The following is a 22,128-nucleotide window of genomic DNA, read 5'->3' as shown; positions in this document are numbered from 1 at the left end:
TGTGATTCATCAACTGATGCTCACACCCAGATATGGTGGGCTTTCAAACTCTCCTCGCTGTCAACATTTCTTTTTCTGAAATTTTCTCTTTCTTCTCTGAAGCGACTGGTTTTGGGGAGAGAGGCTGTGGGCGGGGGGAGAGTGGCCATGGTAGGTGAGGGGACAGTGGCCAATGGGGAAGAGTGGCTATGGATGGGGGGCAGGGGACATGGCGGGGGAGAGAGGCAATGGGAGAGAGGCTGTGGGGGGAGAGAGGCTGTGGGGGAGAGAGGCTGTGGGGGGGAGAGAGGCTGTAGGGGGAGAGAGGCTGTGGGGGAGAGAGAGGCTGGGGGGGAGAGAGAGGCTGTGGGGGGAGAGAGGCTGTGGGGGGGAGAGGCTGTGGGGGGAGAGAGGCTGTGGGGCAGAGAGAGGCTGGGGGGAGAGAGAGGCTGTGGGGGGAGAGAGGCTGTGGGGGGGGGAAGAGAGGCTGTGGGGGGAGAGAGAGGCTGTGGGGGGAGAGAGAGGCTGTGGGGGGAGAGAGAGGCTGTGGGGGAGAGAGAGGCTGTGGGGGAGAGAGAGGCTGTGGGGGGGAGAGAGGCTGTGGGGGAGAGAGAGGCTGTGGGGAGAGAGAGGCTGTGGGGGGAGAGAGGCTGTGGGGGAGAGAGGCTGTGGGGAGAGAGAGGCTGTGGGGAGAGAGGCTGTGGGGGGAGAGAGGCTGTGGGGGAGAGAGGCTGTGGGGGGAGAGAGGCTGTGGGGAGAAAGAGGCTGTGGGGGAGAGAGGCTGTGGGGGGAGAGAGAGGCTGTGGGGGCAGAGAGGCTGTGGTGGGAGAGAGGCTGTGGGGGGAGAGAGGCTGTGGTGGGAGAGAGGCTGTGGGGGGAGAGAGGCTGTGGGGGAGAGAGGCTGTGGGGGAGAGAGGCTGTGGGGGGAGAGAGGCTGTGGGGGAGAGAGGCTGTGGGGGGAGAGAGGCTGTGGGGGGAGAGAGGCTGTGGGGGGAGAGAGGCTGTGGGGAAGAGAGAGGCTGTGGGGGGAGAGAGGCTGTGGGGGGAGAGAGGCTGTGGGGGGAGAGAGGCTGTGGGGGGAGAGAGAGGCTGTGGGGGGAGAGAGGCTGTGGGGGAGAGAGAGGCTGGGGGGGGAAGAGAGGCTGTGGGGGAGAGAGGCTGTGGGGGGAGAGAGGCTGTGGGGGAGAGAGGCTGTGGGGGAAAGAGGCTGTGGGGGAGAGAGGCTGTGGGGGAGAGAGGCTGTGGGGGAGAGAGGCTGTGGGGGAGAGAGGCTGTGGGGGAAAGAGGCTGTGGGGGGGGAGAGGCTGTGGGGGAAAAGAGGCTGTGGGGGAAGAGAGGCTGTGGGGGAAGAGAGGCTGTGGGGGAAAAGAGGCTGTGGGGGAAGAGAGGCTGTGGGGGGAGAGAGGCTGTGGGGGGAGAGAGGCTGTGGGGGAAAAGAGGCTGTGGGGGAAGAGAGGCTGTGGGGGGAGAGAGGCTGTGGGGGGAGAGAGGCTGTGGGGGGAGAGAGGCTGTGGGGGGAGAGAGGCTGTGGGGGAGAGAGGCTGTGGGGGGAGAGAGGCTGTGGGGGAGAGAGGCTGTGGGGGAGAGAGAGGCTGTGGGGGGAGAGAGGCTGTGGGGGGAGAGAGGCTGTGGGGGGAGAGAGGCTGTGGGGGGAGAGAGGCTGTGGGGGAGAGAGGCTGTGGGGGAGAGAGGCTGTGGGGGGAGAGAGGCTGTGGGGGGAGAGAGGCTGTGGGGGGGGTGAGAGGCTGGGGGGGGTGAGAGGCTGTGGGGGAGAGAGGCTGTGGGGGAGAGAGGCTGTGGGGGGAGAGAGGCTGTGGGGGGAGAGAGGCTGTGGGGGAGAGAGGCTGTGGGGGAGAGAGGCTGTGGGGGAGAGAGGCTGTGGGGGAGAGAGGCTGTGGGGGGAGAGAGGCTGTGGGGGGAGAGAGGCTGTGGGGGGAGAGAGGATGTGGGGGGAGAGAGGCTGTGGGGGAGAGAGGCTGTGATGGAGAGAGGCTGTGGTGGAAGAGAGGCTGTGGAGGGAGAGAGAGGCTGTGGGGGAGAGAGAGACTGTGGGGGGAGAGCGAAGCTGTGGGGGAGAGAGGCTGTGGGGAGAGAGGTTATGGAGGATGCTATGAGGTACAGATGAGAGGCAACTTGCTAATTAATGTAAATGGGGGTGGAGTTAGATACATAAACAGAGCAGGAGTTTACTGCACGTTTCAAACATGATCATGTGATGCAATCTCTCGCAAATAAAAGCCCAGAACCTTGATATGGATGGTATAAAAATTACCCCAATTATCAGACACACAGGCCCCAGGAAACTCCAGATGAATCCGTTATTCGTGGCGATCCAGCAGCTGGAAGTTAAGAGAAGAAAGTGAATCGGTCGGAACGATGAGTCGCACAGGAGAGCACAGCCTGCGAATCGCAGGAGATTTATCCTGCAAAAATATTCTTCGAACCCGCGCATTGATTGGATGATAATACGTTCCTTTCGTTGGCAGGTAATGGACCGACATTTAGGAGACATTCACCCCTCAGTAAATGCAGACATTAATTAGTCACGGGTCGGGAATTCTACCCCCATGTGACGGTTTGACGGGAACGCACCAAGCGCAGAGAGTGGTGGAAAACCAGGGGCAGAGTCCGTGGGTCCGGACTGTGTTTTGAACGCGCTGCCCCTGGTTACTCGCAGAACCTGCGCTGTGGGGCACGAGGCTGACGTTTTTCAGATGAGACGTCAAACCGAGGCCCCGTCTGCCCTCTCAAGTGGACGTAAAGGATTCCCATGGCCACCATTTCGAAGAAGAGCAGGGGGAGTTCTTCCCGGAGTCCTGGGCCCAACATTTATCCCTCAACCAACAGATGATCTGGTCATTATCACATTGCTGTTTGTGGGAGCTCGCTGTGCGCAAAATGGTTGTTTCTTACATTATAAAAGTGACTACATTTCAAAAGTAAATAATTGGCTTTACAGCGTTCTGAGGTTGTAAACGGCGCTATATAAATGCAAGTCAGTCCTTCTCTCTTTTTCTTTTCCCTTTCTTTCTTGTTTTTCTTTTCTCTTTTCTTTCTCTCGACATGAGCGAGCAGTAGCCAGGGAGCAGGCAACACGTTGCAGCAGGCAATCTTTGGGCCGTCTATGAAACGTGGAACATGTTGGGTGCTGTTTCCTGACCAGCTCCCTTTAAATGTGCTGTCTTCTCTGTAATGATCAGTAACATGTCATTCTAGAATGGTACACTAGGTGGAGCTATATGTATATAAGAGTGGGGCTACCCATGAGGCACTACGCTACCCACAAGGCACTAGTCAAGATGGATGCTGTACAGAAGTCCACATGGCTGAATAAAGTGACTAGCTCAAGCTAGCTGTTCATAATGAAAACATCTATTTATTTATTAACATAACATTCTCCTTCGTTTGTTCCCAGCTCTTGCAGGTAGTTTACACAGTGTTGAGCCGGCTGACTGCCTGCTGCCCCGAATGGTGCCGGGGTACCCTCTGGGCAGAGTGGCCCTTAGTGTCAGATTGGGCAACCCTCCTCTCAGCACCTCATGGACCTGCCTGTCCATTTAGCCATCCCTCAGACGAGAGGCCATGTGCTCCACCCCTCCTTCACTTGCCCCCACAATCTGTTTTGTGCCTGCACTCCGGGTTTCCCTTCCCTTCATACATGCCTGACACCGCGACCCCTTCCCCCCAATCTTGACTGAGGCTGACAAATATCGGAAATCCACTTGGTAAAGGATGAATGGTATAAACGCAAATGGTTGTGGTCTGGAATGCGTCGCCTGAATGGGCGGTGGAAGCAGATTCAATGGTGACTTTCAAAAGGGAATTGGATAAATGCTTGAAAATGAAAATTTTGCAGGGCTATGGGCAAAGAGTGGGGGAGTGGGACTAACTGGCTCTTTCAAAGAGCCGGCACAGGCACGATGGGCCGAATGGCTTCCTTCTGTGCTGTTTGATTCTATGAAATACATATTTCTCCCCCCGGTGCAGGCATGTCTGATTCCAAACTAGGGAGGATAGGGACAAGAGAAAAAGGACACGAATTCCAAAGGAAGAACCTTCAGCAAGATTAAACAATAAGACAAATTGAATGAGGTAATGAGGCCCCCTTTTGGGGAGGGCTTTCATCCAAGAACCAAGACAAAGAACTTGAGCTGTCATTGGGTGATGAGGTTCTAGAGGAACCTCTATAGGTTAAATGGTCTTGTCAGTAACTTGGCCTCAGCCCCATCCCAAAAAATAGAATAAAAGTAACACCCTGAGTGCTTGTCCACACAGACGGTGTAGGGGAGAGCCAGACAGAAGTTGGGCTGGGTGAACGCTCTTTTGAGAGTGATCCCACGCCCACCAACTCGAAGTCTCGAGAGAGAGAGAGAGAGAGAGAGAGAGAGAGAGAGAGAGAGGCCGGAAGACAGAGAACTGTTCAAGCACGCCAGCCGTCTGTCTGATCGGGACTGGTACCAGCTGCTTGCCACGGTCGTATGTTTTTGCTGTATAACTAGCATGTTATATTCCGTCTTAAACTCTGATTAAACACAATATACCCACCATATTGGTTTGCAGTCGATCCTGGTTATTTGAAAGACTAGAGATAAGCTACTAATTGGCCAAACCTCTACAAGTCCACAGGGGAGAGCAGTGATTTGAGTTTATCAGGAAGGCCACAATTTGCATTGTAAGGCTGGGATAACAGGACATGTTACTTACTGCCTGTGTGACCCATAGCCATTGTGATAGACTGCAGCAGAAATGACCACGATTACTGCAGGGACCCCGTAGCCACAGGGGTACATGCACTTGCCAATTTTCTTTGAGTGGGGAACCCTCAAATTCCTGATGTTTCTGACCATGAGGTACAGCTGGACTCCTTCCAGAAACATCCAAACGAACGCTGCCAGGAACAAGTAGTGTAAAAATCCTGCGATAATCCCGCACACAACCTGAAACAGTAAGAAACACCGTGAGAGACTTTAATTAAAAACAGCAAGTCCTCACAACTCCACACCTCGATTTTAAAACACTCATCCTTGTTTTCAAATCCCTCCATGGCCTCGTCGCTCCCTATCTCTGTAATCTCCTTCAGCCCTATAATTCCCCTAGATCTCTGCGCTCTACCTATTCTGGACTTTTGAACATGCCCGATTTTAATCGCTCAACCATTGGCGGCCGTGCCTTCAGCTGCCTGGGTCCTAAGCTCTGGAATTCCCTCCCTAAACCTCTCTACTTCTCTTTCCTCCTTTAAGACGCTCCTTAAAATCTGCCTCTTCCACCAAGCTTTTGGTCACCTGCCCTAACATCTCCTTATATGGCTCAGGGTCAAATTATGTTTTTTTTTGTTGATAGCGCTCCTGTGAAGCGCCTTGGGACGTTTTGTTACATTAAAGGCGCTATATAAATATATGTTGTTGTTGGTGTTGTTGTGGTGCAGTCTCAGAGCTAACACCAAGATCCTGCCCATCGGTGCCCTCCAGCACTGACTTTGCCAAAGTTCGTGGGGGTCAATGGGAGGGTGCATCCTTTGGATGGGGCAAGTTGGGCAATCCAATTAAAAAAACAAATGAACCTCCTCTCCGTGGGTCCAGGCTGGTTTCCTGGGCCAGAATCCTCCTGGTGGGACCCACTTGCGCCAATCTAGAATCAGGTTCACCTCATGCCACTTGGTTTACCAGCCTCCAGTCCTACACTGGGTCCCTTCGGAGCCGGGTAAGTGGGGATTCCCAGTGCAGGGACCTCCCCCAATCTGTCTCTGCCCTCTCGGTGTCACTGGCACTGTAAGGGGCGGGTGGAGGTAAAAGGCCGACCAGGAAATTCCAGAATGGGCGAGGACCCAACGCGATCGTGTCCTTGTCTTTTCCCAATGCATTCCACTGGATTCCCGCCGGAGTTACGGCAGTACAGACAAGACAATTCCAGGCCCTTGCGTTTTTTTACTTCCGATTTTACTTCTTTTTAACGAAAGCTCAAAACCCCAATAAAACTCGGATTTGAGGGCAACTGAACAGATGGCTAAAATAAGCTGCAAATACCATGAACAGAAACACTGAGAGCGGGAGCCCCCCTCACTGCTGGTGCACAGAGCTGGTCTCAATCAGCTGAGGGGACCTGTTCACTGACTCTGGGGGATGACTGCTGGCTGGGAAACGGCAAGCCAGCAAAACACAAGAATCCATTCATTAAAGATGCAGAAGCAATGAATCTGAACAAAAATCTGGAGACATTTACACATGTCCATTCAGGACAAGGCAGCCCGCTTGATTGGCAGCCCATCCAGTGCCTTAAACATCCACTCCCTCCACTATCGGCACACCGTGGCTGCAGTGTGTGCTATCTACAGGATGCACTGCAGCAACTCACCAAAGCTTCTTTGGCAGCACCTCCCAAACCCGCGACCTCCACCACCTAGTAGCACAAGAATAGCAGGTACATGGGAACACCACCGCCTCCATGTTCCCCTGCAAGTCACGCACCATCCCGATTTGGACATATAGCGCCATTCCTTCATCATCGCTGGGTGAAAATCCTGGAACTTCCTAACAGTGGTTCAAGAAGAAGGCCCACCACCACCTTCTCAAGACCAACTAGGAATGGGCAATAAATGCTGGTGTTGCTAGCGACGCCCACATCCCAAGAATGAATTAAATAAAACATAAAGGCGCTGCAGAAATGCAAGTCTTTCTTTCTTTCTTTCTTTCTTTCTGTGCCAACACACATAGAAAAACACACACTCACTCCCTCCCATGGACAGATAGACACATAGGCAAACGACAGACAGGCAAACAGACAACACATGTACACACACATGGGCAGATACATAGACACACACACACACACACACATACACACACACACAGCCACAGACAGACAAACACAGCCACAGGCAAAGCCTGACACATAGAGAAAGAGTCACATCCACATACAGGCCCACATCAACTTCATTTATAGAGCGCCTTGAATGAGATAAAACAGCCCACAGGTGTGTTATTGGGCAACAAACAATTAACACCGAGCCGAAGAAGAAGACATTAGGACAGGTGACCAAAAGCTTGGTCAAAGAGGTAGTGTTAGAACTGGGTATCTTAATGTTGTGTCCTTCAATAATCAGACAAAGACTGCAGGGAACGATCAACAGGTGTTTACTGAATGAGGTTCAAACTGCAACTGACTGTACAGAGCACTACTCAGGGTTTATATACAAGTGTGGTCACTGCCGGTACTACAGGATACAGGAGCTGTAAAAAGTAGTTCTTCCCCTTAAAGGTACATACACTACAGGTAGGTTTTAAGGAGCGTCATAAAGGAGGAGAGAGAAAGGTGGAGAGGCGGAGAGAGGCAGAGAGAGGGAATTCCAGAACTTAGGGACTAGGCAGCTGAAAGTTCGGACGTCAATGGTGGGGCGAAGGAAGTGAGGGTTGCACAAGAGAAAGACGATGATGCACATGGATCCAGACACACGTACACTCAAACGCGCACACAAACATACGTGTACATGGACACACACAGGCACACCCACATAGATGCACATGACAGGCATTGCCGTCTCTACACAGACACAGACAAATTTGCTTAGACACACACACACGATCTCGTGCGCTGCTGGCTGTGGAAAGGTCTCTTACTCGGTTTCCGGTTCTGTCGATCCCTACGATGAAGAGAAGCTCCGCCAGGAAGAGACTCACGCACAGCTGCATGTGGGTGGCATGTAGGGCATTTTTAAAACTGGGGCAGAAGGCAAAAGTCACGATGGCGATTCCAAGACACACCAGCGATACAGAAATCCCAAGGAATGTAATTACAGTCAAAGCGAGGGGATCATCCTATAGAAAGAAAGAACTTGCCTTTATATAGTGCCTTTCAGGACATCCCAAAATGCTCCACAGCTAACGAGAGGCTGCTGAAGTAGTCACTGTTGTAATGTAGGAAACGCGGCAGCCAATATGTGCACAGCAAGCTCCCACAAACAGCAATGTGATAAATGATCAGATGATCTGTTTTTGGTGGTGTTGGTTGAGGGGCAAATGTTGGCCAGGACACCTCCACTGCTCTTCATCAAATAGTGGCAGAGTGGGTAGGATAGTGTCCAATATAATCAGATATCAGCCTGGCAATAGGTAAAGAGCATCGTGGGGTAGTTAGGAGAGGGAGCTACAGTGAGTGGAGAGAGAGAGAGACTGAGTTGTGCTGAATATACAGACCAGGCTGCTTGAGCAAGAGTAGACATGAAAGCAGAATTAAAAACAACAGGCGTAAATGTAACTAACTGCAGTACTTGCTAAAAGTCATTGTAGCTAAGTAGAACGCTTAGCTTAGGTGGAACGTATATCACTGGACTAAGATAGAGTCAGGGTCAATGTCCTGCTGTAGACAGACAGGCCCAGGCCTGAAGGGCAAGTGTTGAAAAGTGCTCAGCAAAGTAATATAAGGGAAACATGAGACAGAGGGCTGGAGATAAGGGGATTGGACAGAACCAATATAGGTCAGTCTTAAACAAAGGAATAGAACATGGAGCTTGGGTTACACCAATCCTGTGACCAAAGTAGCTGTGGTATAGCACCGCTATGAATGTGGAATGCAACATATCCTCAGTGAGACTCAAGACTGCAAACCGCCTGGGGAGTGGTAAGCTCAAACTACTCCGATGGGTGACCTGTATGTGAGTATATAGACGCATTGCATGCATGTACTACTCAGTGTACTGTCTTTAACTAATAAACATCTGCCAGCTATATCACTACCTCCTGGACTTTCTAATTTGTTAATTAAATAAAGGATAAGAAACTGGGACACAGGAGCTAGAGTACTAGCACTATTCCGTATAAAATCCAACACATAGGATCTTTTATGTTCACCTGAGATGGCATATAGAGCTTTGCTATAATGTCTCATATAAAAGACAGCACCTCCAACAGTGCAGCACTCTCAGTACTGCACTGAAGTGTTAGCCTAGATGATGTGCTCAAGTCTCTGGAGTTGGGCTGGAACCCATGACCTACTGCCTTAGAGGTTGGAGTTCTACCATCGATCCAATCCTTACACCTTTACGTGTTAAGCATAGGAAACATATAAGTGGGTTCTTTATAAATGGGTTTACAATTTTGTTCATTTTTAAATTTTGTTCTTGGGACATGGGAAATGTTGGCAAGGCTGCATTTATTGACCATCTCTAGTTGTCCTGACAAGGTCGTGGTGGCCCGTCTTCTTGGACCTGTGGTGATGTTGCTCCCACAATGGTGTTATGTAGGAAATTCCAGGATATTGACCCAGCGACGATGGAAGATCAATTATATATGTCCAAATCGGGATGGTTTGACTTGGAGGGCACATTGGAGGTGATGGTTTGCCACGGCATTGCTTCTCTTGTCCTTCTTGGTGAGAGATGTCACGGGCAGGGAGATGCTGCTAAGTAATCTTGGTGAGTTGCCGCAATGCATCTTGCAGATAATACATAGCCAGCCACAGTGTGCCAATGGTGGAAGGGGTGAGCATTTAATCAGATAGCACTGGCACTGATCAACTAAACCAATCTGTCCTGGATGGTTTCGAGCTTTCTTGAGTGTTAATATCGCGGCACGCATTCAAGTGAGTGCTCAGTACCAGTATAATATCGTGCTAAAAGGGTTAGATTGTAAGGACAGGCTGCATAGAGTACGCTTGTATTCTCTTGAGATTAGCAAATTAAGGGGTGATCTAATTGAGGTGTTTAAGGTGATTAAAGGATTTGACAGGGTAGATAGAGAGAAACTATTTCCTCTGGTGGGGGGAGTCCAGAACAAGGGGGCATAACCTTAAAATTAGAGCCAGGCCGCTCAGGGTGATGTCAGGAAGCACTTTTTCAAACAAAGGGTGGTGGAAATCTGGAACACTCACCCCCAAAAAGCTGTTGAGGCTGGGGATCAATTGAAAATTTCACAACCGAGATTGATGGATTTTTGTTAGGCAAGGGTATTAAGGATTACAGAAGCAAGGCGGGTAAATGGAGTTAAGGTACAGATCAGCCGTGATCTAACTGAGTGACGGAACAGACTGCAGGGGCTGAATGGCCTGCTCCTGTTCCTATGTTCCAAAGTAAACCATCACATTCCTGACTTGAGCCCTGTAGACGGAGGAGTCAGTATTGTCACTGATATTGTCAAATGCTTGTGAATGGCACATATTTACACGATATACAAGTCCACCTCTTACCCTTGAGGACTCCGCCTTTAGTGCAGCGTCACCTGTAGACGTTCTAGGCTTCGCTGTCTTTCTAATCCTTAACTGGATCTCTCACATCTTCTCCATCACTAAATCTGCCTCCAAGAAGCTTTACGTCTCCTTTCATGCTTAGCACTTTCCCTTAAATTCACTACAAATTGTATCCACTACAAGTCTTGAATACTGTTCCCATATCATAGAATTACATTACAGCACAGAAACAGGCCATTCGGCCCAATTGGTCTTTGCCAGTGTTTATGCTCCGCACGAGCCTCCTCTAACACCTCTTTATCTAATCTTATCAGCATAAGCCTCATAACTTCCCCTTAAAAGCATCTATGCTATTCGCCTCAACTACTCCATGCAGTAGTGAGTTCCACAATCTAACCACTCTCTGGGCAAAGGCGTTTCTCCTGAATTCCCTGTTGGATTTTTTAGTGACTATCTTATATTTATGTCCCCTAGTTTGGGTCCCCCCACAAGTGAGAATATCTTCTCTACATCTACGCTGTCAAACCCCTTCATAATTTCAAAGACCTCTATCAGGTCACCCCTCAGTCTTCTCTTTTCTGGAGGAAAGAGCCTCAGCTGATCAGCCTTTTCGGATCGGTTTAACCGCTCAGTTCTGTGGAGGTTATACCTATCAGGAAAGTTGTGTGAAAGTTCCTGGATTGTGGGATTTAGACTAATCTGGTTGAAGGACCAAGTCCTGGAGTGCAGGACAGTACCAGGCCTGTAAATAGTGGGAGAGAAGAAAGGGTGAAACAATAGAGTATAAGAGTAAAGAATCTTACTCCAATTATACAGGGCATTGGTGAGGCCACACCTGGAGTACTGTGTACTGTTCTGGTCTCCTTATCTAAGGAAAGACATACTTGCTTTAGAGGGAGTACAACAAAGGTTCACCAGGCTGGTTCCTGGGATGAGGGGATTGCCCTATGAGGAGAGATTGAGGAGAATGGGCCTGTACTCCCTAGAGTTTAGAAAAATCAGAGGTGATCTGATTGAAACATATAAAATTCTTAAGGGGCTTGACAGGGTTTATGCTGAGAAAATGTTTCCCCTGGCTGGGGAATCTAGAACCAGGGGTTACAGTCTCAGAATAAGGGGTCGGCCATTTAGGACTGAGATGAGGAGAAATTTCTTCACTCAGAGGGTGGTGAATCTTTGGAATTCTCTGCCCCAGAGGGCTGTGGAGGCTCAGTCTTTGATTATATTCAAGACAGACATCAATACATTTTTGGGAACTAAGGGCATTAAGGAATATGGGGATAGTGAGGGAAGGGGGTGTCGAGCTACAAGATCAGCCAGGATCTTATTGAATGGCGGAGCAGGCTCAAAGGTCCAAATGGCTGATTCCTGCTCCTATTTCTTACGTTCTTATGTTCAGGGGCTGTTGTGACCAGTTGTCATGAGTTCAGTACTAACCGTGAAGAATATTGATGAATAAACATCTATACCTGGCGTTTGATAGGAGACATCAGCAGAGCAAGGCTGGAGAGGTGATTGCATCGACACTGGGTCTCCATTCCATTGGAACCCCCCACACTGCATCCGCTGGGAGACCAATAACTTTTCCCAGCTGCGTAATTCCAGTGGACGCAGTGCGTTGTCCAATCACCGATAGTCTCCTGTGGAGAGCAAGGATTATATGTTACCATCCAGCTGTAACCGGGCAAATGGATTGTGTGTGTAACGCTCAGTGGGAAAAGGCATCACCCAGTGTGGTACTGAGTCACACAGAAGGAAACACCCCAGGCTCAACTCCAGGTCTGTGTTGAATTCGCCCATCTCAGCCGAGGCAGAAGTTGGTGGACTGCAACCAGCCTCAGCGTGGTGTGTAGACAATGGGTGAGAGCAGGTCCAGGGTCAATGGCGATCCTTTCCACCAGTGACTAACCTGCTGACACTGTCTACCTTCACACAGGAGGGATAGACGATTGAGTGATGAATGGGAGGCTGTACCCAGGCAAGAGTCAGGATCTTCAAAGAGCAGGGGATAAAACTGAGTGGGGGGGGCAATTTTCACAAACTCTAAATGAGAATAAATCAATAATTACCATTTATTTATGTTTCCTGCTTCATTAATGAGCTGCTTTGTCTCACAGCCCACTCCATGTAGTCCATGTGTCACATATTGTTATGTGACATAACAAGAACACTGGCAGATTAACAGACTCATTCTCAGCCCAGTGATCTTTCCGCTGTTTCACGAAATTGCCATAATTGTCAGAAATACCTGGTTAGTTTTTAAACCCGGTGCTGCTGTTTCACTGCACCAATATCATTGGGAGACCGGGATGAGATTCGTGATCCAACCTGTTACAAACTGTACACCAAACGGGCACAACTCGTTACAAACCTCTGTGTGTTGGAAAGTGAAGTTCACTGTCGGGTCGAGTCCATGCTTGTCCCTGTTAGTTATCACGGCTGAAACTATGTTTGAGATCAATCGAAATGGCTTCAGTTTTCCACCGGTGGTGCGGAGGTTGAAAACACTTCCATTCAGGATGGAATCCATTTTCTTGTAGGCGATCAAAGCTACAACAGCAAAATCTGTCCCTGGAGGGAGTGTTAAACGTTACTAATGCTGGAGTGAATTCCAGAGGGTGGACGATGGCTATAACATACACGTAACTCCTGCTGCAGCACCAGAGCAGGTCACGGCCAGCTTCCGAGAACAGGTCGCTGCTAAATCCAGTGGGATTTGTAGACATTCACAAGACATAGAAACAGAGGATTGGAGAGCAGACGATTGTGGCAGTGCAATAAAGACAGTAAGGAATAGCAAGATCCCAGATTAGGGAGGCCATTTGGTTTAGCTCATCCACGCAGACAGAAGACCTACATTCCCTTCCATCAGGCCATCTGACTGTCTCTTTAATGAGGCTAAGGCTTTGCGCTCCATTACTTCCCCCAGGAGACCATTCCAAGTGTTCATTACTCTGGCTGAAGAAGTTCTTGCAGATGTGTGTCCTCAACTTTCCTTTCACCAGTTTCGAACCTACGCCCCCTTATTCTAGTATCCAGGCAAGCCCTGAAGCAGTGCCCGGTTAATCTTACCCGTGCCATTTAATACCTTGTATAGTAATCTGGGATGTTATGATTAAGGTTATCCACCAGGTGGTGCTGTAGCCAATGCTGCTGCTAAGGTCAAAGGTTTGCTTCCTGTTAAGGTCAGAGGTTTGCTTCCTGCTAAGATCAGCAAAGGTGCAATGCCTGGAAGCAAGCCTGCCTGGTTGTCTCGCAGTCGTTCAATAAAGCACTCGTATTAATCCTCATACCTCGCCTCTTCGAGTTCCTTGTCTCCCTACATGGATTTATCACATTTGGCGATAAGGTAAAACAGGACCCTGAATAAGAGAAGTCTGCCAGGATGTTTAAACAACAAAATCATGAGCTGCAGTTAGCTACCAGTTGGACGAGAGAATGGCTGCCATGGTAGGAACGGTCTCCACTTTTGATATTCAAGCACAAACTTGGGAGGAATACTGTGTAGTGTTGGGTTAGTTTTTCGAAGCAAATGAAATAAATGATGCCGGAAAAAGGAAAGCCATTCTGCTTAGTTCAGTGGGAAGCCAAACCTACAGTTTGATGAGGAATCTGCTCAGTCCTGAAAAGCGTGGAGACAAATCATTTGTTGAATTAGTGGCCATGCTAAAAGAACATTTCAACCCTAAGCCTAGTGAGATTGTACAGCGGTTCAAGTTTAATTCAAGGAACAGGAGAGAGGAAGAGTGTGTAATGGACTATGTAGCGGTGTTGCATAAATTGGCACAAGATTGCAATTATGGGAACAACCTGAAGGAATGCTGAGAGATAGGCTAGTTTGCGGAATAATGGACGACCGAATGCAGCGCAGATTATTATCTGAGACTGGGCTTACTTATGAAAAAGCATTGGAACTTGCTCAAGCCATAGAGACAGCGAACTGAGATGTAAAAGAAATACAGGGTTCAGACAGGGCTAATGCTACGCAAGTTGCAGGTCAGGTTGTTGTGCACAAGTTGAACATATGTCAGAAACCACAACGTGAGCATGTGAAGGCATGTTATAGATGCAAGGGCGATCACCTGGTGAGTGAATACAGGTTTCTGGAGGAAAAGTACTACAAGTGTGGGAAACAAGGACACATAAAACGAGCTTGCAGGGCGAAATCACCTGTGGAGGAATCCAAACCAAAAGGGGGAGAACAGCAAAACCAAGGGAGAGAAGTGAAAAAACATGGAGCACACCACATCAGCGGGGAAGCTGAGGAAGAAGAGGACATGTTCATAATGTATGGCATGTTAGAGAACATTCCAAAAGTGGCTCCTATCACATTGCAACTGACAGTAAATGACTCTAAGGTGAACTTTGAAGTGGATACAGGGTGCGGCGTAACCATAATGAATAAAGGTAGAGTACTCAAAATTGTGGAACCATGCAAAAATTCCAGAGTTAAAGCCTTGCTCCCTGCATCTTAAAACATATACAGGTGAATGAGTAGCAACATTAGGTACAGCTAAGGTAACTGTGCAACACAGGGACACAGTGGAACAGCTACCTGTAGTTATAGTATCGGGTACCGGACCAAACCTGTTAGGTCGGGGCTGGATAAAAGAACTTAAATTAGACTGGGGAGCAGTACATCAAATAGATGCAGGCAAACAGTTGATATTGCAAGAAGTGTTGAGTGAACATGAGAATGTGTTCAAGGAGGAACTTGGCACATTTAATGGCCCCCCAGCTAAGATTTATGTAGACAAGGAGGCACCGCCAAGGTTTTTTAAACAACGACCTGTGACTTTGCCATGAAGCCAAAGGTAGAGGCTGAGCTTGACCGTCTATTGAGAGAGAACATACTGGAGCCAGTGAAATGTTCGGAATGGGCAGCTCCCATAGTACCTGTTTTAAAACCGGACAATTTGGTAAGACTCTGTGGAGACTATAAATTGACAGTCAATTGGGTGTCCAAACTAGAGCAGTATCCGATTCCCAAAACAGAGGATCTCTTTGCAAACCTGGCTGGAGGAAAGAAATTCACAAAGTTGGATATGAATCATGCCTACTTGCAGATTACACTGGATGACGAATCAAAGAAGTATGTCACCATAAATACACACAAGGGCTTGTTTACATATAACCGCTTACCGTTTGGGTGTCTCATCTAGAACAGCTATCTTCCAGAGGACAATCGAAGGTGTACTGCAAGGGATTCCACATGTTTCCATCTATCTGGATGACATTCTGGTGATGGGAAGAACCGACCAGGAGCATCTGAGCACTCTGGGAGAGGTACTACAGAGATTGGAGAGGGCAGGGTTCTGGCTCAAGAGGAGTAAGTGCACTTTCCTGGGGAATGAGGCAGTGTTCCTGGGACACAGAGTGGACGCCACCGGGCTCCATCCACTCAAGGAGAAGGTACAAGCACTGCAGGACGCCCCTGCTTCTACAAATGTGGCTGAGTTAAAAGCTTACCTGGGACTGCTGAACTATTATAACAGGTTTTTACCAAACTTGTCAACTGTGTTAGCACCTCTTCACAAACTACTGCGCAAGGAGACACAGTGGCAGTGGGGAGAGGAGCAGGGGGTTTCATTTGAACAGTCCAAGAAACTGATGCTGTCATCGGATGTGCTGGTTCACTACAATACAGAGAAAGACATCATTCTCTCTTGTGACACTTCACCTTACGGGGTGGGGGCAGTTCTTTCACACTACATGGAAGATGGAACTGAAAGACCAATAGGGTTTATGTCCCGAACTCTAACGCCAGCGGAAAAAAACTATTCCCAGTTAGACAAAGAGGGGTTAGCAGTAATGTTTGGGTTACAGAGGTTCCACAAGTGCATATATGGCAGGAAGTTCACCATATGCACCGATCATAAACCTCTTCTCTCTCTTTTCATTGAAATGAAAGCAGTTCCACAGATGGTGTCACCCCGGATCCAGAGGTGGGCAGTGATGTTGAGGGCATATGAGTATGTCATCGTCTACAAGGCGGGCAAGTACCATGGGAACGCAGAGGCCTTGAGCCATCTTCCACTGCCAGACACACCTATCCATGCAGCTCCAGAGGACAGAGTTTTGATGTTGGAGGACACTGACATGGCACTTGTGACTGCAGAGCAAGTAAGAACATGGACAGGTAAAGATCCAGTACTGTCTAGAGTTCGAGAATATGTGGTGAGTGGATGGCCACAGCATCCGGAAGGGGCTGACTTCACACCCTACAGTGTCAGGAAAACAGAGCTGAGTGTGCAGGATGGTTGCATGTTGTGGGGAGCACGAGTGATTATTCCACAGCCAGCACGACAGTCTATCCTAGAGCAACTACATCAGTGTCATCCTGGGGTCTCATGTATGAAAGCCTTGGCTAGGAGTTACTTGTGGTGGCCAAAGCTAGATGAGGAGATAGAAAATCTAGTCAAGACATGCAGCACTTGTCAGGAACACCGGAAGGCACCAGCAGCGGCTCCTCTCCACCCCTGGGAGTGGCCGGATAAACCATGGAGAAGATTGCACTTAGATTATGCGAGTCCATTCATGGGGAAGATGTTCCTCATAATCATTGATGCACATTCCAAATGGATGGATGTTTATCCTGTAAATTCTGCTTCCGCCACTACTACTATAGACTGCCTGCGTCGGAGCTTCAGTAATCAAGGGCTACCGGAGATCGTGGTGAGTGACAATGCCACTTGTTTTGTGAGTACAGAGACAAAAGAGTTCTTGAGAAAAAATGGCATAGTGCAGGTGACCTCGGCTCCATATCATCCATCCTCGAATGGACTTGCGGAGAGAGCCATACAAACATTTAAGGAGATGATGAAAAAAAGTGCAGAAGGGAGTTTAGCAGCCAAAGTGTCACAGGTTCTGTTCAGCTACAGAATAACACCTCAATCCACCACAGGACTCTCTCCTGCTGAGATGTTATTAGGTCGTAGACTATGCTCCACTCTTGACCTTGTCCACCCAGACCTAAAAAGGAAAATGGAATACAGACAAAACAAACAAAAAGAGAACCATGACAAAAGAACAAAGAGCCAAAGTTTTGGAGAAGGAGATGCGGTCCTTACCAGGAATTTCAGTTATGGACCAAAGTGGATTCCTGGCTTCATAGACTCAATGACAGGTCCAGTATCATACAAGGTAATGTTGGGAGATGGTAGGGTAGTACGCAGACATGTTGATCAGATACTTCCCAGACAAGGGGAAATTGAAATGAAGGTTCCAGATGCAATGACTGAAGACAGGTTTGCTCCCAGTTATCCAAGTGCATCTGTGGTGCCACCACCAGGGACAGAGACAATTCCACAGGAACCTATTCGTCAAGAGGAAACCATTGTTGCAGAGTCAGATACTCTAAGCACTGCTCAGGAGCAGCTGGTGGCTTCACCACAAACAAGCAGGGACTTTACTGTTATACGTTCACAAAGGACTCGCAAGCCACCAGAGAGATTGATACTGAACTGTTAGATTCGTCAAGTATGGAACATGATGAATGGAGACTCCTTATGTGACCCTCAGGAATGGTTGTTTGTTAAGAAATTCATCCTGAAATCTTAAGGGGGGAGGGATATAGTAATCTGGGATGTTATGATTAAGGTTATCCACCAGGTGGTGCTGTAGCCAATTCTGCTGCTAAGGTCAGAGGTTTGCTTCCTGTTAAGGTCAGAGGTTTGCTTCCTGCTAAGGTCAGCAAAGGCGCAATGCCTGGAAGTAAGCCTGCCTGGTTGTCTCGCAGTCGTTCAATAAAGCACTCGTATTAATCCTCATACCTCGCCTCTTCGAGTTCCTTGTCTCCCTACATGGATTTATCACACCTTGCATAACTCTTTAAGATCCTCTATCAGACATTTCCTTTCAAGCCCCAATTTCCGCAGTCTATTCTCATTACTCAATCCTTTTTTTAATCCTGGGGTGTGGGCGTTGCTGGCCAGGCCAGCATTTTTTTGCCCATCCCTAATTGCCTTTGAGAAGGTGGTGGTGAGCCGCCTTCTTGAACCGCTGCAGCCCGTGTGGTGAAGGTACTCCCACAGTGCTGTTAGGGAGGGAGTTCCAGGATTTTGACCCAGCGATGATGAAGGAATGGCCGATATATTTCCAAGTCAGGATGGTGTGTGATTTGGAGGGGAACTTGGAGGTGGTGGTGTTCCCATGCACCTGCTACCCTTGTCCTTCTAGGTGGAAGAGGTTGTGTGTTTGGGAGGTGCTGTCGAAGAAGCCTTGGCGAGTTACTGCAGTGCATCTTGTAGATGGTACATACTGCAGCCATGGTGCGCAGGTGGTGAAGGGAGTGAATTTTTAAGGTGGTAGATGGGGTGCCAATCAAAGGAGTTGCTTTGTACTGGATGGTGTCGAGTTTCTTGACTGTTGTTGAAGCTGCACTCATCCAGGTATGTGGAGAATATTCCATCACACTCCTGACTTGTGCCTTGTAGATGGTGGAAAGACTTTGGGGAGTCAGGAGGTGAGACACTGGCCGGAGAATACCCAGCCTCTGACCTGCTCTTGTAGCCATAGTATTCATCTGGCTAGTCCAGTTAAGTTTCTGGTCAATGGTGACCCCAGGATATTGATGTTTGGGGATTTGGCGATGGTAATGCCTTTGAATGTTAAGGGGCAGTGGTTAGACACTCTCTTGTTGGAGATAGTCATTGCCTGGCACTTGTGTGGCACGAATGTTACTTGACATTTATCAGCGCAAGCCTGAATGTTGTCGCGGTCTTGCTGCATGTGGGCATGGACTGCTTCATTATCTGAGGAGTTGCGAATGGCGCTGAACACTGTGCAGTCATCAGCGAACATCCTCACTTCTGAACTTATGATTTGGGATTTGAACTTGTGTCTCCGGTTTACTAGTCCTGGACTCTGGATTGCTAGTCCAGTAACATAACCAGTATGCTACCATTCCCAGTCCCATTGACACTAGGGATCAGCCTCGTGGATCTTCTATGATGTGAGACTTGAACTTAAGACTGTCTGACTCTGAGGCGAGAGTGAGTGCGACCCACGGAGCCATGACTGACACTCTAATATTAACGAGGTGGCCACACAATTCTGACCATAATGCACCTCCAGGCCAATCAGCAGATATGAAGACTGCTGTCACTACTTCTCTCTGGGTAGTAGGTTCCTCCTTAAATGGCATTTTTATTTCTATGGTAATTCTACTTATTCTCCCCTCCCCCCGCCGCCCCTAACTCATTGCGTGGGAAGAGAGATGAGCAACTTGTTCCTGGGCCTCTGCCATTTCTGACCTGCAACAGCTGCTGGAAGACACAAGGACGAGGCTGGGGTAACTCTCTCTCCGATTCTGCCTCCCTCTCTGGGCCTGACTCTGACTGGTTCCCAAAGGCCACGGTGTCATGGTGGACCTCACGCCTCACCATGTGGGGAATGATGGGCACAGGCCCCCCTCTATAGCCCCGCCTCTTGGAGCTCGAACGCCACTTCCCACTGCAGGCCCAGGGCTTCACGTCCTGACGGGTCTGTGCTTCACTTCACTTCATTGAGAAGAAGGTGTAAACCTACAGAGGTGTTTGCTGAGAGCAACTGAAGCAAAGAAGCGATAACCGGTACATTTACCATTCGTGGTTCCTCCGGTGACTGTACGTCGATAAATATCCATCACGTTGCCCTTCGCCTGTAAACTCACTCTATCGTTGACCGAACTGTTCTTCCCTCGAAAAACTCTTAATTCCAGATCTAAGAGCGAAAGAAAACAATCTCTGTAATGTGTCATGCAGGAGTGAGATTTATTCACATTCTGCCGTCTTATTGTTTCGGTCCAACTGTCAGTTTAACAGATGCAAACAACACCGGGCTAAAAGGATGACTTAGCACAAAGATAATTGGCAAAAGAATCAAAAGGGAGATGAGGAGAAATTTTCTTTACGCAGCGAGTTGTTGTGATCTGGAATGCGCTGCCTGAAAGGGCGGTAGAAGCAGATTCAATAGTAACATTCAAAAGGGAATTGGATAAATACTTGAAAAGGAAAAATTTGCAGGGCTATGGGGAGTGAGCGGAGGAGTGGGACTAATTGCATAACGCTTGCAAAGAGCTAGCACAGGCATGATGGGCCGAATGGCCTCCTTCTGTGCTGTACGATTTTATGATTCTATGAAAAGCTGCAAAATGGACTGGGTGGTTCATTGGGTCAGACACCGGCCTCTCATTTCTGAAGCCTGGGCTCAATGAGGGAATGAAAGTTTCCTCTTTCTGCTGACTGGTGGTGTCCGAGGTAAAAAGAGCTTAGACAAACTCCATCCAATCCCAGTGGGAAATCCAAGTCTAGTGCATGCAACCTGTCTCCATAATTTAACCCTTATAGCATTGGTATCATTCTGGTGAATCTACGCTGCACCCCCTCCAAGGCCAATACATCCTTCCTGAGATGTGAAGCCCAGAACTGAAGGCAGTGCTCCTGAAGCCGTACTGATCTTGGGATGTTTGATGATGACACTGGGTGAAATTGAAGAATTTCCAATCCCCAGCATCACCAACTCGCACATTGACGAGTACAAGACTCCAAAGCATCAAATGCAAACTCAGTTCAACAAGCCATCCAAACGTAGTGAGTCTTCCTCATTATTGCCCTTTGTCAGCTCTTCCATACTTTCTTCACCAATTCTCTCCTGAAAACAGTTGGGCCAGATTTCCAAAGGCCCCATTCCCCCAGTGAGGCAGAGAGGGACCTAAGTGTACTCAAGCCTGAGATTCTGACCCAATTCCAAATGGTGGGGATTGGGGATAACCATCTTTATAGTCAGTGTGGGCCACCGGCATCTGCAAGGGCACTTGAGCTCCAATCCACCCTGGTAAGATGGAGTGAACCACAGCGGTATCTCCATAAGTCCTTCCCAAAGCCCATCCGAGGTCAGAAAAAACAGGGGTAAAAAGATTATTTCGCTCTGGGAAGGAGTTATTTGGTGGGACAAGAGAGCTGCTCAGTCTCCTCTGGGATCAATTATCTGCAGAGCATTTGGGGCCTTTCAAAAGGATCTCAGTGGGACTCATGGCAGTTCTCAGCCACTAGGCAGATGACCCCATCTTCGCCATTTGGCATGGGGTCAAAGCTTTTAGGGGCTTGAGCTCACTTCGGCCCAAATCCTATTGAAAACGGCTCTCTGTAAAATATGGGATGGAATCAGGTGGAACTGGATTCAGTCCCGATCCAGAAAACATTGGTGGGAGTTGTTTATAGGCCCCCGAAACAGTAGTTGTAATGTAGGGCAGCATATAAATCAGGAAATTAGAGGCGCATGTAACGAGGGTAATACAGTAATCATAGGGGACTTTAATCTACATATAGACTGGGCAAACCAAATTTGCTGTAATAGTGTGGAGGATGAATTCATGGAATGTATGCAAGATAGTTTTCTAGATCAGTATGTTGAGGAACCAACTAGGGAACAGGCTATTTTAGATCTAGTATTGTGCAACGAGAAACGGTTAATTAATAAGCTTGTAGTAAAGGGGCCTTTAGGGAAGAGTGACCATAATATGATAGAATTTTATATTGAGTTTGAAAGTGATTTAGTTAAATATGAAATGAGGGTCTTAAATCTAACCAAAGCAAACTACGTAGGTATGAGGGGCGAGTTGGCTAATGTAGATTGGGAAACTACATTAAAAAGTATGATGGTAGAGAAGCAATGGCTAACATTTAAAGAATTAATACATAATTTACAACAAATATACATTCCTTTAAGGCACCAAGGGTCTAGGGAGAATGAGGAACAGAAAGAAATTAGTATTATTTTAAAAAAGTACTGGAGAAATTCATGGGACCGAAAGCCAATAAATCCCTGGACCTGATGGCCTACATCCTGGGGTTTTGAAAGAGGTGGCTATAGAGATAGTGGATGCCTTGGTTGTCATTTTCCAAAATTCCATAGATTCTAGAAATGTTCCCGCGATTGGAAGGTAGCAAATGTAACCCCACTATTTAAGAAAGGAGGAAGAGAGAAATGGGG

The 22,128-nt window shown here is 48.3% G+C and overlaps 1 protein-coding gene across 1 annotated transcript in view; it reads right to left on the bottom strand.

Annotated features, from left to right (window-relative positions):
* The window catches only part of LOC147097619 (adhesion G protein-coupled receptor E3-like), a 71,031-nt gene that overhangs the window by 10,573 nt on the left and 38,330 nt on the right, over positions 1–22,128 (bottom strand). The window contains exons 5-10 of the mRNA XM_085971420.1: positions 19,738–19,857; positions 12,527–12,726; positions 11,625–11,795; positions 7,593–7,790; positions 4,684–4,916; positions 2,252–2,318 (exon numbers count right to left, since the gene is read on the bottom strand). Coding sequence (XP_085827546.1) covers positions 2,252–2,318; positions 4,684–4,916; positions 7,593–7,790; positions 11,625–11,795; positions 12,527–12,726; positions 19,738–19,857 — 989 coding nt within the window. The remainder of the gene's footprint in view (positions 1–2,251; positions 2,319–4,683; positions 4,917–7,592; positions 7,791–11,624; positions 11,796–12,526; positions 12,727–19,737; positions 19,858–22,128) is intronic.

This window comes from Somniosus microcephalus, chromosome 31, assembly GCF_052327205.1.
Source record: "Somniosus microcephalus isolate GS21.2 chromosome 31, FLI_Smic_1.0, whole genome shotgun sequence".
NCBI classification, from domain to species: domain Eukaryota; kingdom Metazoa; phylum Chordata; class Chondrichthyes; order Squaliformes; family Somniosidae; genus Somniosus; species Somniosus microcephalus.
This window is presented reverse-complemented; position numbering and strand designations above follow the sequence as displayed.